Source organism: Stigmatopora argus, chromosome 7 (assembly GCF_051989625.1).
Source record: "Stigmatopora argus isolate UIUO_Sarg chromosome 7, RoL_Sarg_1.0, whole genome shotgun sequence".
Taxonomy (NCBI): Eukaryota; Metazoa; Chordata; class Actinopteri; order Syngnathiformes; family Syngnathidae; genus Stigmatopora; species Stigmatopora argus.
Window position 1 is genome coordinate 6,997,154 of NC_135393.1, and position 17,715 is coordinate 7,014,868.

At 38.0% G+C, this 17,715-nt stretch overlaps 1 protein-coding gene across 4 annotated transcripts; it reads right to left on the reverse strand.

Moving 5' to 3' along the window:
• Nucleotides 1-220: 220 nt before the first annotated feature.
• On the reverse strand, nt 221-17,338 carry LOC144077597 (testis-expressed protein 2-like). 4 transcript variants are annotated; one of them, XM_077605463.1, is made up of 13 exons: nt 17,191-17,338; nt 16,702-16,793; nt 7,637-9,059; nt 7,298-7,498; nt 6,885-7,191; nt 6,500-6,723; nt 6,206-6,370; nt 5,665-5,764; nt 5,222-5,339; nt 4,601-4,708; nt 3,169-3,384; nt 2,926-3,046; nt 221-1,884 (listed from the first exon to the last, which is right to left on the reverse strand). In XM_077605463.1, exons 3-13 carry the CDS (start codon nt 9,038-9,040, stop codon nt 1,741-1,743), a joined length of 3,108 nt encoding a protein of 1,035 aa, XP_077461589.1. In that variant the 5' UTR covers nt 9,041-9,059; nt 16,702-16,793; nt 17,191-17,338; the 3' UTR covers nt 221-1,740. The 4 variants fall into 4 exon arrangements, with proteins under 4 accessions (XP_077461589.1, XP_077461586.1, XP_077461588.1 ...); XM_077605460.1 differs by having other exon boundaries at nt 4,601-4,714; XM_077605462.1 differs by having other exon boundaries at nt 4,601-4,714; nt 16,702-16,790; nt 17,191-17,328.
• Between the last annotated feature and the right edge of the window lie 377 nt (nt 17,339-17,715).

Here is a 17,715-nt window from a genome sequence, read left to right on the forward strand (position 1 = left end):
GGGAAAACGTAGATATTGAAATCAAATCGGGACTTGCTCATTTCGCATAAAGCCGCCACATCATAGCCACTTTTGGTGGTTTTCATTGGGTTTTATATCCTCCAATATCCATTTCTGGGAGAAGGCTTGACAAGCTAAATTGTTAGCCTTTTATTAAGTACTGATACACCTCAACTCAGAAAGCAAGTAGAAAAGCACAAAAAAGACTTCAGCCAATAACAATATTTTATAGATTGAAATTTATTTTGCTAATAAATAAGGCAGATAGACAATCACTGAATTTGGCTTTAAAAATTGCACATTAATTTTAAAATGTCAGTAATAATTCACAGCTGCAAGTCACCGTTATCTTCATATACCCTTAACTTTGTGATTCTATTAATTCCAAAGTAGACAAAAAAACAAACAAAAAAACAAGCATCATGCCACCTTATGGAAAAAAACTTAATAAAAAGCACTAAGGCATCTGGGTAAACAATCACATTAACAGATCTATAGTGTTGTACCCCATTTTAATCCTGAAGAAAAAAGTATTTATTCTTGTAAACAATGACAACTGTCAGTGTAGCAATTGCAACTCACACAGAAAATAGCAATGAATGTGTGTACCTTCTCGCAAAAACGACCAGCAAAGTATCCCCAAGGGTAGGACTTTGCTAAAAATTATAATTACAATGCACCTTTTTTCCAGACGTAACCTCTAAGTTTATATTCTTGGCTGTGACCAATTTTATGAAGTACCTTAGCATCATCCAAGTATGACCCAATACTTAAATGACATTAAAAAAAAATGGTGTGCAGAGCTCTTCATAAGCACAGTTAGTTGATGTTAAAATTATTTACCTCAACTAACTTCCAAAACTGTATTGTTTGGAAAAATATAAAAGATATAAATGTAATTAGGCCACATAATTAGTGAGACTTAGTGTGCATTGTTTTAATAACATGAAAAAAACTCTTCTTTGTGCAGTCACTTGCATATTGCAATCAAAAAGGTAGCCACTTCATCATAACATTGAACACCAAAACTATCCACGCATACATTCAATGAATCTTTTAAACAGTAAACTTCTTATCAGACTTCTGTACCTTTACCACATCATTCATTAGTCGATGCAGCATTTATATCATTGCACTTGTGTTTACGACTAAATGGAATGTACACTTTTAATTCAAAATTTTCCCAAATAAGATTTGTCTTTGAGCATATTATATTCATATATAAGTTGATAAAGATCATTATTGGCATTAAACATGGCATTCGGGTTGCGGTATCAACACAAATGAACACTGTTAGTCAACACCTGGTCAATAACAATCTGTGCCTTTACCTGCTTCATTTTGGTCAATAAATGACACCCACATTCTGCCCTCTTTTCAGTGGCCTCAAGAGAACCTTGTTCTTAGCAGGCCATAAGACATCTGGTGAATGCTTCTGTACTAGCACAATAAGGAGACCAGTTATACATTGCACTTTACTAGCTATAACTGAGCCATTCTATCGCCACGACATTCTTCCTGGTATGAAAATCCTTCAACGACATAACAAATGCTATGAATGGAGTAGCACATACATTCTGTTTAGTGACATTGTGTGTGTAACTATCTTGTTTGTCGACATTTTGTATTGGTTGAGAAACGTATTCACGCAGTGTGGGTATATTTCAACTTTGATCCCACTTTCCATTTTGAGTATCTGTAATTTTGCCAACACTGTATTCAAACGAACATCTTTTGTGGCTAGCTGGTGCTTTCCTTCTCCAGAAAGGATGGCACTTTGTACACTGCAGAACATGCCAAAATGCTATCAGCAGTTCGTGGGTCCATGGCTGAGTGCATGATAGTAAGCCACAGGTCGTCCATGTTTGGCATTACAAAGATTTTCTGAAAAAGAGAGAAAAATTGACTGGCTGTAACCAAAATTCAGACCAAGAAGCTGCTCTACCTCTTATTTATTCATATTTGGAAACATTTTTTTTAAATAGAAAAGTGTGAACATCACATACACAGGACCAAAACAAGAAAATTAATCATATTCAGACTTATAATTCTTTGTCCCCTCTGTAGAGCTGTAGGAAAGTCAAATTTAAAAAAATCATCGACTGTATTGCATCTACACATTATGTCAACACTGCTAATTCTGGTACTCGGACGTTTGGTCGAACGGACGTTTGGTCGAACGGACGTTTGGTCGAACGGACGTTTGGTCGACCGGACGTTTGGTCGACCGGACGTTTGGTCGACCGGACGTTTGGTCGACCGGACGTTTGGTCGACCGGACGTTTGGTCGACCGGACGTTTGGTCGACCGGACGTTTGGTCGACCGGACGTTTGGCAGAACGGACGTTTGGCAGAACGGACGTTTGGCAGAACGGACGTTTGGCAGAACGGACGTTTGGTCGAACGGATGTTTGGTAGAACGGACGTTTGGTCGCCGAGTTGTTACTGTTGAAACCAGCTCTCAAAATTATAATCATGAGAGAGAGAGTTTAATATCTAATATCAAAATATCAACAGTAAACCCGGCGACCAAACGTCCGTTCTACCAAACATCCGTTCTACCAAACATCCGTTCTACCAAACATCCGTTCTACCAAACGTCCAGTCGACCAAACGTCCGGGGACCAAACGTCCGGGGACCAAACGTCCGGGGACCAAACGTCCGGGAACCAAACGTCCGGGGACCAAACGTCCGGGGACCAAACGTCCGGGGACCAAACGTCCGGGGACCAAACGTCCGGGGACCAAACGTCCGGGGACCAAACGTCCGGAGACCAAACGTCTTTCAACGAAACGTCCGGTCACGGCTAATTCTTTGAGGCATGTTAAATTTGCCTCAAAATGGCAACATACTGTTTTGACTTCAGAAGACATGCTGCATCTTGGGATGTAAAGGCTCCAATTAAATGCACAAAACATTAGTACCTGAAGCTCCTGCTCCAGTTTTTTCTCGATCCAGTCAGTAACATGAGCCAGAGTGACTTTTCTTTCTCCAAGTTTTGGCCGTGCCTTCAGTTCCAAGTGAGGCGGCTTCCGAAAGCCATACCTGAAATTAAAAAAAAACTGTTCACATTGACTACAAACATTAGACCAGATAATCCGCAAAAATGAAATAAATCCAGTGCTGTATATTCATTTCCTGGGTCACGAAAATGTAATTGAACATACCAAATCCTGTCAGTGGGTGGGGGAGGTATATTGACAGCAAGAGTTCCTTGGAGTTTCTGCAACTCAACTGTGAGAAGAAGAGGTGTGTTGGACACTTCTTCCATCTTTTTTTTTATGAACTCTGTCTCCGTGGCTTTCTGGAAATATTTGGACTTGGCGATCTTGTCCACAAAGCGCATGATTTTGCTGGGTTTGTGGCCTCCAACAAATGTATATCTAAATAAAATCACAAGATAACATTTTAAAATCTGATACTATATTATTTACTCAATCATATATTGTTACAATATGGTTTATTGATGGTATAGTTCAGGGGTGTCAGACTCGGGTTGGTTCATGGGCCGCTTTAACGTCAACTTGATTTCACGTGGGCCGGACCATTTTAGATACAATATTTAGATATATTTTTTATAAATGGATTAAAATCCCTGAATATTCAGTTTTTTATAGATCCAAACACGTGACCGGATGATTCGCCTAAAGACGTTTCGCCGACGGACGTTTGACAGACGGACAGGTCGTCGAATGGACGTTCCGCCGAACGGTCACTATTGCGCTTCATCTTCTGAACAGGAATGACGCAGCGTCAACCTTTGATGATATGGAGTGTTGCCTTCATACCAGTCTTTTTACAATCATGAAAAATGATTTCATCATCAGTTCATGCATATAGACTAGAGAATAGGTCAAATCTGACTGCTCACGGGCAATAGTTCTTGGGCAGAAAGACAATATAATAATGATAATAATAATAATAATAATCATCATCATCGGATATAGGCTTTGTCATCATTGACTCGACAAAAAAGCCTAATTGTTATCATACCCAGAAACTGCGTATGACGAAATTGGTAGTGCTTCTCCATAAGGTGCGTTTTCCCGGCAAAAGACCCAAATAAGTGATAAAGATATGATCTGGATATGTGATAATATTCCCAGGAAAAATTACATTTCCTATTTGGTAGAGAACAACATAAGGAATGAAAAGTGGGCCATGACTCATGTTGAAATGAAATGCTTTGGCCCGAGAATAGCTCGTGTGACTTAAAGAAGGGAATTGTTATACAATACCGCAACCAAGATGGCGTCGTTCAAGTGGCAGCCGGCGGCGGTAGCTCCGTCCACTTTTGCTCGTTTTGTGTTTTTGCTGCTTTTCTGTCTTAATGATTTGATTTGGTGATTCCTAATGATCCCATACTTTGATTTGCTTTGTACTTTGTGCTTTTGCTTTGTTGTTCTGTCTAATCACCCTCTTGCTACTTTCACAATGAAATTTCCCGAATACGGGAGGAATAGAGTTATCCAATCCAAAGAGTATAATAATAAAACACAGGGTGGCAGACCTAGGTCACCGTGCAGTAGCATATAAGAAAATCATTATCTATATGGATTATACTACACAGATTTGAAACATTTAGAGACACCTTCTTACCCTTCTGCTCCAGGGATTTCATTTGACTGCTCAGAGGCATCTTCTTCATCTGATGAGCCTGCGCTAGAAGACTCCTCGTCACTGTCAGCCAAGCAGTAAGTTCGGGGTCTGAATCTAAAAACACCAAAAGACAGTAAAGTATTTATTGCGGGTCCACATATCACTTTGATGCATGGTGAGTGAAAACTCACAGCATATTTCTGCATGTGATTGAAAAATATTTACTGCAACATCTTTGGTTAATATACTGTTGTAGAATTGTTCATTACCTTAGATATTGTATTGTATGTTACATTTCTGAGAGGAGAATTTCTAGAGGAGAATATAAAGCCTCGGAAATAACGCCATCGCGTTAAACAAGGTGGGCATAGAATGTTGAATGTCCTCGGTCAACACTTACCAATAGGAGAAAAGCATCCAATTTAAAGCAGCATAAGAGAAGAATCCAGCAAAGAAGAAAGGAGGAAAGGAAAGTTTAGGAAAAAAATCAAGAGAAAAAGCTGCGGTTGGCTTGAAGAACTGCATTTTTTATTTTAAATCAAAAATAGCATTTTATCATACACATGGGGAAATCTCATAACATCAATTGTAGAAGCATTATATTAGAGTTTTATACTTTACCCATCTTCCCCTAAACGGAGGCTTTCTCCTTCTTTACCCAGACGAATCAGGTTCATCTTAGTTTCAAGAGTCATCAGGAAGGACCCAGTATAGGAAACGTCCAAGTCAAACCACAGACCTGTGAAGTGAACATGAGGTACAATTTTGAAAATGCATTGATTTGTTAGTCTGCTTATAGAGAAGTGGCTAATAGATCTGCAATAAATTGCAGCTCATATCAAGTATTATTTGGGTGGGTGACTCAGGTATTATAATCTATGATTTAATATTCATCATATCTTGATTATAACTTCATAATAGCTCAATTTTAATATAGTAATATTGAAATTGTCTTTTGGAATATTACAATGTATGACTGTGCATGTGAAAATGTGTTCAACAAAAATGAGCATGTGAAATAGTGAAAAGCGCACCCAATATTTGCATTTGTTTCTCTCACTTGCCTTTATAATCGATGGAAGGTTTTGATGCTTGAAGGATCTTTGGTGTGGCCACACCCATGTCTAGTTCTGTCAAGGTTAGCTCATTCATAAAGTATGGCAACTGTAAAATAGAAATAGAAATGAATATCTCCCCCCCAAAAAATATGATTTCTGAATAACCTCTAAAAGATCAATTAAGGTAAACAAAAGTAATGACCACAGATTATCATTTAACCTTGTTTCTGCATGTCAGTTACTTGTGCACGTGTGCTCATATTTTTCGGGAATGGCACTCAGACTACAATATTAACAAACATGTAATTAAAAGAAAATAAGAAGCATGTGGGATTCTTGACCTATTAATAACTATTAATATCCAACAAAGGATCGAAGATTCTAAACAAACCATTTTTTTTATTTCATGTTTTTTGAGCATCAAAAAGAAGACAAATGACTTCAATCACTGTTTAAATTGGTCAAACTTGTATAAAAAATAAATTTAAAAAAAAATTATATAAAAAATTAAAACATAAATACATGAAAACACTGTCAGTCGGCTCACTCGTATTTTGCTGAGTTTCATCTGAATCTTCTTGGAGACAAATTGAGCCCAGTATGGCTCCCTCAGAAAATCCCAAAAGAGACGGCCTATAACCGCATTCACCCAGGCAACATGATCCTCCCCCTCTTCTTTAGGCTGCTCCTGCGCTGAGCTGAGGCTCTGAGGCTACAGGAACAGTATGTTGATAAATAGCCACACATTAAGTATTGTGAACAATTTATGAATCTACTGTATACAATACTTTAATACATACTATATAGTCCTATAGGTGCTATTAAAACATTATTGTCACACCTTTTTCTCAGCTGCTGGGCTGCTCTGGGGACAGTGTTGTTCAGGACTTTTCTCCGAAGAGTGTTGGGAATCTTGTTTTGGCAACAGGGCAGCCATGTAGACACTGTAGGCCAACAGCTGGGTTTTGGCACTGTCTGCTGCTGGGGAATCTTTTGTCCTGGTCTGTGATGCCAGGGCGTCATCCAGGCTACTGCGGCGACTACTACGACTGTCAGAGCTCAGTGCTGTAGGACATGATTACAAGAACAGGCTAAGGAATTAAGTTTTCAGTGTCTTTAAGAGGATCTTCAAATGTAGCCTAAAAATGCAGGACTCATTTACTAAATTGAGAAACGAGAGTAGTAACACAGAATGTTGTTACGGAAACAAAACCATTGATGCTCACCACCTTTGGAGCTTGCTGGGCTTGCAGATTTCTTTATATCCACCTTAATCATAGAAGCTGAAATAAACCGCTGAAACCATTCTTCCTTGTCCCTACCAGTCCTTCCAAATAGATAGAGGGTCATATCTCGGCTGGAGGACGTTGACCGGGATGGCTCTTGAGTCCCTCTTGTCCCCTCTGCTCTGTTCTCATTTGTGTCACCTTCCACCTTTGATATGAAATCATCCTGTTTGCCGAGCTCAATGCAGATTGGATATTTTTTGTTCCATATCCGTTTTCTGGCCAGACTCGGAGGCACTAGATGGACCTAGAGGATGGTTTGAATGAGATTTAGTCATTGTTGCTTTTGGGCTATATTTTGTGGGTGTATGTGTATGTCTTAATGACACGAATAAGTAATTGAACTACTATACTTTGCTGTTTTTTAGGTTATAGATCTTCTGACTGATGTAAGTTACATCCGGTTTCTGATCACCATGTATGGCACGTCGGGCAATATTGTGATTTGGTTTAGAAAGACGTATGATGGAGCCCTCCAAGCGGACAAACACAGAGTGTGTCAATGTGGCATGGTAGGTTTCTGGGTCATAGTTTGTTATCTCATTCATCCAGCCCTGAAAAGAAAGAACATTTTACAGATTTAGAGTTTCTAGATAGAACTGTAATGGCCTTTCAATAAATAAACAAATACGCTTTTCATGGAAGAAAAGAATTAAAATTCTAATTGAATTTACAAATACATTCTTACTGACCTTAAACATTTCGGGACCTTTAATGTCTAACTGTGTAACATTACACAATTTTTCATGGTGTTTGGAGTATCTGAAGCTTCTGTCAGGTTCTGGTCCAGCCAGCCACACAAATCCTATTGCTACAAAAAATCCTAACGCCACTCCAAGCAACATCCCTGTAATATACTCCGGCAAAGGTAATATAAAACACCCATAGACCAGAAGAGTAAGGATAGAAAGGGCATAATAAGGAACACTTGGTAGAGGCTCAGCATCTTTAGCTTCATTATGACTGCAAGGTTCAGTACTACCAGTCAATGGCACTTGAGACTGGCTAATATCGACATCTGTGTCAGTACGAGATTCAAAGTCGTCGCTGTACAAATCGCAAAAATCTTCATCGTCCTGTTTTGCAAGAGCAGACATGGAGCACGATATCGGTATGGAGGATGATTTGTTGGTGCTCTTTATGTCAAAAGGGGCCATGTGAAAATCTGTTGGTTCATTGTTTGTGGTTTCCCCATCTAATTCACTGGCATCTTCCTCTTTGATGCAGTCATTGTTGTTACTTTCAAGTCGGCCATTGGCTGAAGTCAGTTTATAGAGTTCGGACACACTGTGAGATAGAGTCTTAGGTCGACTGAGGCTACTACTGCTCTTTTCATCCATGATCTTAGTCAGGAGTTGAAGTGGTTCATAGATAGCCTCGGACAGACGACGTTTTGTGTCTTCAAATCGTGCTTCGACCTCAGAAACTTTGAAGAAACTGCGGTTATCTGGCGAGACTAATGGTGAAGAGGGGGCCGTTTTTGAATTACCAGCTGCTGACGTCGTAGTATTCTGCATTCGGGGCTGATTGAAGTGTTTAAATAGATGGAGATTAGGGCGAGAATCTGATAGGCGATAGGTTGAGGAGTTCAGTTGCTTATGCCTTGTTGTGGTAGCAGTCATAGAGGAAACGCCATCTTTAGACTCATCAGATGAAAAAGATTTCATTGAACTAATAAAAGACTTGTCGGTGGACGGAAAGCTTAAAGATTTTGTAGGTGATGAACTTGAATTTGTGCCTTTTTGCTCAGCGAGAGATGGCATTGAAGTTGTGTGAGAAGTTGAATGCGGTGAAAGACTGGTAGATTGGGCTGTAGGAATCACATTAATGGAAAGGTTCAATTGCTGTGCTTCAAACATCTCCTCACTGGCCTCAACACCTGTCACAATATTTAAGTCATTCTGTATGGTAGATGAGGAGGAGAGTGATGTTGTGTAAAGCTCTTCCTCTTCTTCCTCCTTCCCAAGAACTGAGAAGTGAATTGTAACGTTGTCATTTGACCCGGATCGATGGACATGGAGCTTTGGGGCCAAAGCAGGTGGCTGTTGGTCTGTGGAGGAAGTGCTTTCTGCATGGCTAGGGTGCTGGCTAGTCATTGCAGGACTCCCAATTTGTCTGTCAGGAAGAAAAAGACAACAAGGAATTAAATCCACTCAGATATATTTAATAGATTTAATCAACAGATATTGTAGCTACAGTAGATGTATGATTGTTTAAGGTCGGGAATTAGCAAAAGGAGAATTGGTGGCATGTCCTGACACAGATGAGGTCATATTGGTCATGCAGCCAGGCATTCAGGTGCATTTAAAAAAAAAAAATGTAATCATGATAACAATTTTTGTCATATCGCCAAGGCCTAACTTTAATTGTGATTTGCATTATCTCTCGATATGACAAATGTTGGATGCACCACAGTGTCCAAACCTATGAATATGTTATGCATAATGTAAGCAGCTGAATGGGGATTGTTTGTGCACACTAGCATTTGCTCTGCTGACTGAAACAGTAAATAAAAAAAGAGTGTACAAAGTACATTTTACAAAGAACATTATACGATTAGGAGACAATACCTTATATTAACATTTTTTTACTAAAGCAGTGTCAGCAGCAGCTCGTTTGTCCCTCCTGCCTTGCCGTTGGGTTCGAGCAGCTACGAGTGATTCATGACTACTTCCGGATGTGTGTATTTAAACACGACTGAATTGGTATTCATTGTCGGATCGTACTGCATGATACTGCATAAATCGCAGCAAAGGTACTGTTCTCAATGCTCCGGTTTTGTTTCGTTTTGGATGTACAAGTCATTGTTATTTTGTAAGGCTTATTATCATGAGCACAGTTCACCTTGTCCCCTCCTGCTTCCCCGCTACTGGGTCCAAATCCCTCCGATCGCACCACGACATCTCGGCGCGATCGTAACAGGCAGTTACACAGATGAAGTGCTAAAACCTTTTAGTAGCATCTAATTAATGTTATGCAATGGTTATTATCACAAACAAAAGCCTTTTTCTACGATGGCGAAATTATTTTGTGAACAAGTATTGTGCCACAAGTATAAATAGGTTTATCTATGTTACGATAATCTAAAAGCCAAATAATATATTTTACCAACACAATCACAATTAATGATAGTTTGCATAGAACATTTTTAGTACGAGCGCAAATCCCAATGAAAATTATGCAAAAGGTCCAATTTGTGTTGATTTCCTCTTTACAAATCCACTCTATAGTTTTAATGAGCAGTATTAGTGATTGAGTGTCAGTATATTTCCTTAATTAATAAAAATTGGTTGGACATGATATTTTCAAATAAATCTAACTACAAAATACAGTTAAGGAATTATATGGTGTATGAAGATTTGCGCATATCTGGTTGCCAACAGAGTGCAAATCATATAAGTCAATCCATTCATCTTTAAAACCACCTGTCCTCACTCATCATTGTGGTATTTAACAAAATTAAATCATTTTGGTATTACGGATTGATCCAAAAACAGCAAAGGTTTAATTTGATTGGTCTTCAGACAGTGAGACAAAACATGAAAGGTGTGTATTCAGTGCGTGTATGGCTTCAGCTGCAAATAAAATGCTTTTATAATGTCTTCCTTCTCAATTTGACATGCCATTTAAATGTCAACCATAAGTAATCAAACGAGTAGGAAGTTGAGTTTGCGGGGGAAAAACACTGCTGTATTTCTTTAAACAAATAGTCATACTTTCTTGGACTTTACTTTGAGCTGCAGGCTATTCGACCAAAAAACTGAATGTTGAATTGCATCCTTTATGCGATGTCATAACATCAACAGACTGAATATAACACTCACTGACTACTTACAACACAAACTCAGTTTTTGCTTTTTGAGTCAACATTGAATAAATGGTAATCATTCTAACATATGTTAGTTGGTATGCTTAAACAAATGTGTTATGTTGTGGATAGTGGCAACACAATACAGGTATAAAGGATTGCCCCAGATGATAGCTTAGGTGTTGAAAATAGCAACTCTAAAAATGTTTTCTTCCGTGTTTATACAGATAAATCGCCATATTTAGTGTTTTAAAAGCACAAGAACGAGGAATCTCCAAACAAATGTTATTGAAAAAAACCACCTCTCTCTATCTATCCGCATTGTACTGAATAATGTCTCATTTTAGCATTAAACATCATAACCACTAGTTATTTGTTATTCTATTAGTAGATGGTGAATTACAACCAATAAAAATGTTTTTCCATTGTAATATCCTGTTTTTTGGTATTTTTTCAGATGATGGGAACTACTAATTAATTTGTATTTAGTTCATTTCTATGGGAAACGTTGATTTGAGATACGAATAAATCGACATATGAGCTTGGTCCCGGAACGCATTAAGCTCGTATCTCAAGATATGACTGTATGTTGTATCAAAGCAGAATTCACGTGAAAGCTCTTCTCTATATATTGCCATTTACTGCAAGGAAGCCTTCTCTTTGATGGAGATAAAAAAAATCGAATGGTAAAACCTTCACTGTTGCTTTACATGAGAAAAGAAACCATAATATTGTGAAATAGCCTCTTTCAACAATTATTTAGCTTGTTAGAAGTAGTACGTGCAATAGTCCCCCCTTTCATTAAACAACTGGCTACACATGACCATGTCCAATCAACTTTAACAAAGCATCATTGTAGTCAGGGCATCATAATTGGGCAAAGAATTTCTTAGTTAAGACAGACTGACAAAGAGCTACATTGTTATTAAATGAGTGATTAACTCATGGAAAACTGAAATGGGGAGTGTTTTGTCATTGTTTTAAAAACTAAGCAGTAGCCCATGGTGAGTGACTAAGCTCAAAATTGTTAAAGGAGTGAGTTTAATTTTGTAATGAACAACTGCACTATCCTTCTGGTTGCAAACAGAGGATTAATAAGTATTCACTGATTATATGCCTACTAATTACTTTGCGACAAGACATTGCCTCCAAAATATACAGACAGAAAGACACACTAACTCCAGAAGGTGGAAATATATAGTAATTCTGTAAAACTACAAGCAGAAGACAACATGCATGGAAGTATTAACAGTTGCGTGCAAACCACTGGTAACAGAAGTAACAACAACTGAGTGCAAAAAATAACCTCTTCAGGTTCAACCTAATGCTACACTATGTATAAAATACCATTTTTTCTTACTTGATAACAAGGAGTTTTCCCATTTTATGCAAATGTTATGAAAATGTTCCAAAAATCTAAAACTTGTTAAGTTGGGTTAAAAGGGGTTAAGTTCATCCAACGTTTTTACATTTTTTTAAATGGCCACGTGAGGTAAATTTGCATTGTTTCTTTTTGCGAGGCTGAAAGTAGTCTGCTTGCCAATGGTGATATCTTCAATTGATGATTTTATTTGTTTAATATTGCACAGCAGCTTTTGTTTTGAAGGCAATTTATAAAAATAAAGACGCCTGTCAAAATTTCTGCAGGTTTTCTTATTCATTACTTTCCATAGTGTAAGGAGGGATTTCTCTTATTTTTATTGCATAATAGAAGAAAAAAAATACTTTAAAATCATCTTATTTTGTATTCACTATTTTCAGGTAGGGTAACACAGTTACTTTCATAATTGAATAAGTTTGAAGTTTCAAATTTGAAAGAAAAAAAGATGTCATAGTTATTGTGATTTTTTTTTAATCGTGATAACAATTTTTGTTATATCGCCCAGGCCTAGTATATATAGATCTCTTTTGCAATAATGGCTAATAACAAACCTATAAACACATGTAAAAGTCCCAAGGCATTGATTTTAATATGTGCATATTTAATTGCATTCATGACAAAAAGTACTCATGTCTGGAGGATAAATTTTGTGTTCTCCTCAAATGAAGGAATTGAGTCCTGTGTTCAAAGAAAATACTGAGAATGCAGTAACAAAATACAATTATATGCACAATATTCTCAAATACTAAATGAACCGATCTTTATCACTGAAGGCCAAACTTTGCCTGAGCCAAACTTCTCCCTTCATCCAACAAACAAAAAGGAAAACAAATTCAAGTGAAACAAAACTGCCACTACCTGTTTTACTGCATTTTAAGAAGCAGAGACACAGCTGTTTGCCTTTCAAACACACAGGACACCAAGTACTGCCTCATTCAATGCTTGGGTAATTCAACCATTACAAACTACCACACGCTCTCCAACTTTGATAAGCTGACGATGAATCTTGACCTAGTATACACTTATTGTATTTTTACCTCGCTTTCATCGACAGATAGTGGAGACCCAGTTCACTCAATCATGTGAATGAGCCACCAGCTGCACTGCCTTGGGACATCAAACTGTGACATTGCACCTCACTTCACCTGCTGCTCAAAACATTAACCACCCCCACTCTTCCAGGTCTTCTATTTCTTTGTGCTTGCTTTTTTCCTGAAGTGATGACTGTTAAGTCTATTTTTAACAGTGTAGAAGTTTACACGCCCAAATTTGGTTCTGTCTCATCTATACTAAAGGAACATAAATGGGCGTGTAGCGTCAAATACTTTTCTTTAATCCTAAACAACCTAGTTGCAGCAAAATTTACACAATGCACATTCAGACAAAAATAGTTGGTGCAATTGTGTCCGAGATTTGAATGTTCTCCCTGGGCTTGCGTGGGTTTTCTCCAGGTGCTGTGGTTTCCTACCACATTCAAACACATACATGGCAGTCTGGTTTTACACTCCAAATATGCCATTACGTATGAGTGTGTGGGTGTGTAGTTATCCGTCTCCTTGTGCTCTGCAATTGGCTTTCCACCAATTCAGGGTGTCCATAGCTGGTTGCGATAGGCACCAGCACCCCCTGCAACCCTTGTGAGGATGAGCTGTATGGAAAATGAATGAATAAATTGTGTCATTGGTCCCATTGCTTTGTTGTTGTGCGGCCTTTGCGACTGTACTGTCTAACTTATAACTATGCCTTTTCTTGCTACTGTCACAATGAAATTTCCCGAATACGGGATGAATAAAGTTATCCAATCCAATCAAATGCCAACAAAGTAATTTTTTTCTACTGTCAAATACATTAAAAAACAGTCACCCAAATCGGTCAGTGACCTGATTTGGGTTTGAAATTAATACAATTTGTCTTGTTATATAGAAAGGTAGCATACTCATTATCCGAGTACCTACCTACTTTATGGCTAGTTAACCACCCACTCAACTCAGGTGAAATATTTGTTTTGCAATAATAGCCAAAATACTTATTTATAGATTTCATATGTACTACCTTAGGGGGAAATAAAGTGTGCGGGAGAGCGAGGGAGCTGAAAAGCTTCAACAAGGAAGGAACATTGCTAGGAACACTTGGACACCACAAGCCAGTCATTACTGTGATAACTTTTCCAATAGTGTACTTATCATGTTCAGTATAGATAAATCATAATGAAAAGGCAATGCAGTTCCCATAGACGGGTGAGCTACAATATTGCGAAAAACTGATTTCCTGTTCAATTTAAGGAATACAGATGCTCCTCTACTTACGAACATTGGAGTTACGAACAACGGTACATACGAACATGTCTGCAAATTGCGTTTATGTCGAAAAATGTTCGTAAGTTCGATTTTGTATTGCGCGCCTTTTTCCAAGTAGTGCTTCTTTCCGCCGCTAATACCGACGTCTGGCGCTGTGAGTGCTCAGCTCACCCAGCATCTACCTTCCTCTGCCCAGTTCGTTGCAATGCGGAAGTGCGTGAACGTATCTCCAGTGCGTAAAGAACCTTTTTCATTTGTATCATTAAATATCTCGTGCATCCATTATTGAATATGGTTGGTGAACAGCGAAAGGCTTCTATTGAGGGAGGTGCAAGGAAGAAGCAAGCCATTTCATTTGAAATGAGTGGCAATAATAACGAAGTTTGATGCACGTTAGAAAGTGGTGAGCGTTGCACGTGAATACAACTTGAATCGTTCGACCGTCAGTACCATTTATAAACATAAAGATCGAGCAGCAGGACCCCAATATTGAACGTTGCACAAAGTTTGCAAATCAATTGAATGATGCCATACAGTGCTACCGCATCATTTATGATGAAAAAAAGAAAACTGCAATCGTCATTAGATAGCTTCTTTCGGCCAGTTTCTAGTAAATCTCTCTCTCTCTAATGTATGTATACAGTACTGTATGTATTCTCTCCATTTTATTAAATGTTTTTTTTCAGTACAAACCAGTGTGTTACTTATACAAGCCTTAAACATACAAATGCACTTATATAAACCTTCAATATACATATATAGGCCTTAAACATAAATTATAATACAAAATATAGCACTGAGCAACTTACGAACAAATTCAACTTATGAACAATCGCTCGGAACCTAACTCGTTCGTAAGTAGGGGAGCGTCTGTACATTTGATGCAGTTGGGGCAAAGCTAATTCATGTATAGAATTTTAATGAGCAATCCAACTGTCCTGTGTGCCAAAGATGTTGGGACAACAACAACAGGACTCAGCAACATGATCCCCGCAAGGCACTAGATTTTCCCCTAAGGAGCACGAGTAGCGAGTATAAACTTAACTTAGCAATAGGGAATGGTAATTTTCTATGAATGATGTAGAAGTGATGATTTGAAAATGTTAACACCCGCAGAGACTCAGGAAAATGAAATTTTGCACACTGATATCGATGTTTTTACCAAATAGCTTTAAAATGGTCATAAAAAATATTCTCTAGGAAATCTTTGTAAAGTTTGCCAAACATAATTCTTGAGTCACGAACAAATTGTAGGGCATCGACAATGGCCATTAATTAAGACTGTGTTAAGTATCTACCCATAGACAAAACACAATCAATAACCATCACATGGCTTGCTTTACATCTGATGTGATATAAATGAGCGTCCCATTATCGACCACTGTCCTGGATTTCTATGCAGAAAATGATAAAATACTTTGTATGTAATGTAGAAACCTAGCTGTGAGGACAGGAAGAGTTTCTAGACCGCAACCTTGCAGAGCGGGTTATTTGCACAGAAACCTGTAAAACCCCTTTTTTCTATTCAGAGGAATATACACATTTTTCACACACATATTTTAACTGATGGTTTCGACAGAACCACTGACCATCCATTCGACTTCTCCCGCTTAACGGGAGTCGGGTCGTGGGTCCAGAAGAGGTGTTCCAAGGTAGTATTTGAAAATTACGCAACTGTAATTGCCCTGCAGCTTGGTGTCTGAAGTGCTAATTTTCCTTAAACTTTTCTGACTTATAATTTATGTTAGAGAAATAGGAACGTGTCATGGCGTAATGAGCAATGTCCCATTGTAGAGGTGAGAACTTTAACCCAAACCCCGACCCGATATTTGGGTCGGATTGGGCCTAAAATGTCAATCATTACTTCGGGTCGGGTTGGGCCTGGCTTCTCTCTATAGAAGTTACTATAGTAAAACGATGTGTGGATACTAAACTAAGGAATACTTGATATAAAATAAATAATTTTGGATAAAACAGCAAAGGTGCTGTAATGTAATTGCAATTGCAGGCAGAGCCACCCTAATACCTGCGAGCCGGTTCGGGTTGGGCCGGATTTTTTTGGCCTGATTTTACCTCTATCCTATGGTATATGTTTGACTTGAAACAAAAAGGTTTGACTTTTTAGATTGAATCCTACTCTTCTCCTATATTTATCTTCCTCTCTGTCCTTTTTTTTCTCTCTATCGGGACTTTGCCCTACTATGAGGTCATTTGTAGCTCAGGAAACTGGTTGATCAATAATGAGTTCACATTTACTGGCAAAGTGCTTACCTTGTATTCTCAGTGCCATTCAATCCAGCAAGGGATTTACATCTGCCCACTGTAGAGTCAAGTTTCACATATTCATGATGCCCAGGCGGCTGCTATGAAATGAAAATTATGAACATATTAATAAATAATCCGAGTATAAGCACACCCAACCCAACCCAAACTAAATTAGTCGAAGCTATAATCAAAAGAAAGGGCATAATACAGTAATTGTGTGGCATGCAATCTTGCTTTCAATGTTTACTCGAACTCTTGACAGTTACCAGCCAACTCTTATATTACAAACATGGATTATCACAACTTTTAAAAAAAATACCCTCTTAAACTCCTAACTCAAATTTGACGTTGGACAATGAAAAAAAGAAATCTTAAGTGGCTCTACTTACTACGGCTTAAATCAACGTGTACGTTAGTTTATGGTGGTCGAAGGTTAGTTACCTCGTCACTCGTGATATAAGAACAGGCTTGAAAAACATCAACAAACCATCTTACCGTGGTCCAGAAAACGCGATTTTAAGTATACCAAAACCAATTTCTTTCCGCACCAAAATGGTGTATAACCCAAAGTGTGATTCCAGTTGTGCCGAATTGATCAGTGTGTCATTCCTGCTGAGCTTGTTGACAACTGACTCAACTCCTTAGACCTAAATATTAAAAAAAATAAAAACATTTTTGATGTTAGGCCAAACTAGTCAAAAATCGAGTAATGATTAGAAAGTCACTGTGCTTTCGATCCAATCGAGCGATTTTTCTGTAAAGTGACTTGTAATGTCGAGAACAGATGTTACAAGGAAAACAAAGCCAAATCTTAAATATAAATACCGAAAACCTTGGAATGTAGACTTATAATAATAATGTATCCCTAAACTAACCTAAATGACAGAATGATCTCGTTTAACTATCTTGTAAAACAAGATTCCAACAAGTACAAAATTGATCAGATATATTGTACTAAATTGTAAATTGCAGAGCACAAAAATAGCAATGTAGTACCATCTGTTTGGGAGTAAAAGTAAA

Excerpts from the sequence above, each read along its gene's own strand:
- LOC144077597 (XM_077605460.1), bottom strand. The coding sequence starts at position 9,040 with ATGACTAGCCAGCACCCTAGCCATGCAGAAAGCACTTCCTCCACAGAC. Across the intron at positions 7,192-7,297 it reads ATAACCTAAAAAACAGCAAA|GTCCATCTAGTGCCTCCGAG; the intron begins GTATAGTAGTTC and ends ACCATCCTCTAG. Across the intron at positions 6,371-6,499 it reads GCCCAGCAGCTGAGAAAAAG|CCTCAGAGCCTCAGCTCAGC; the intron begins GTGTGACAATAA and ends CTGTTCCTGTAG.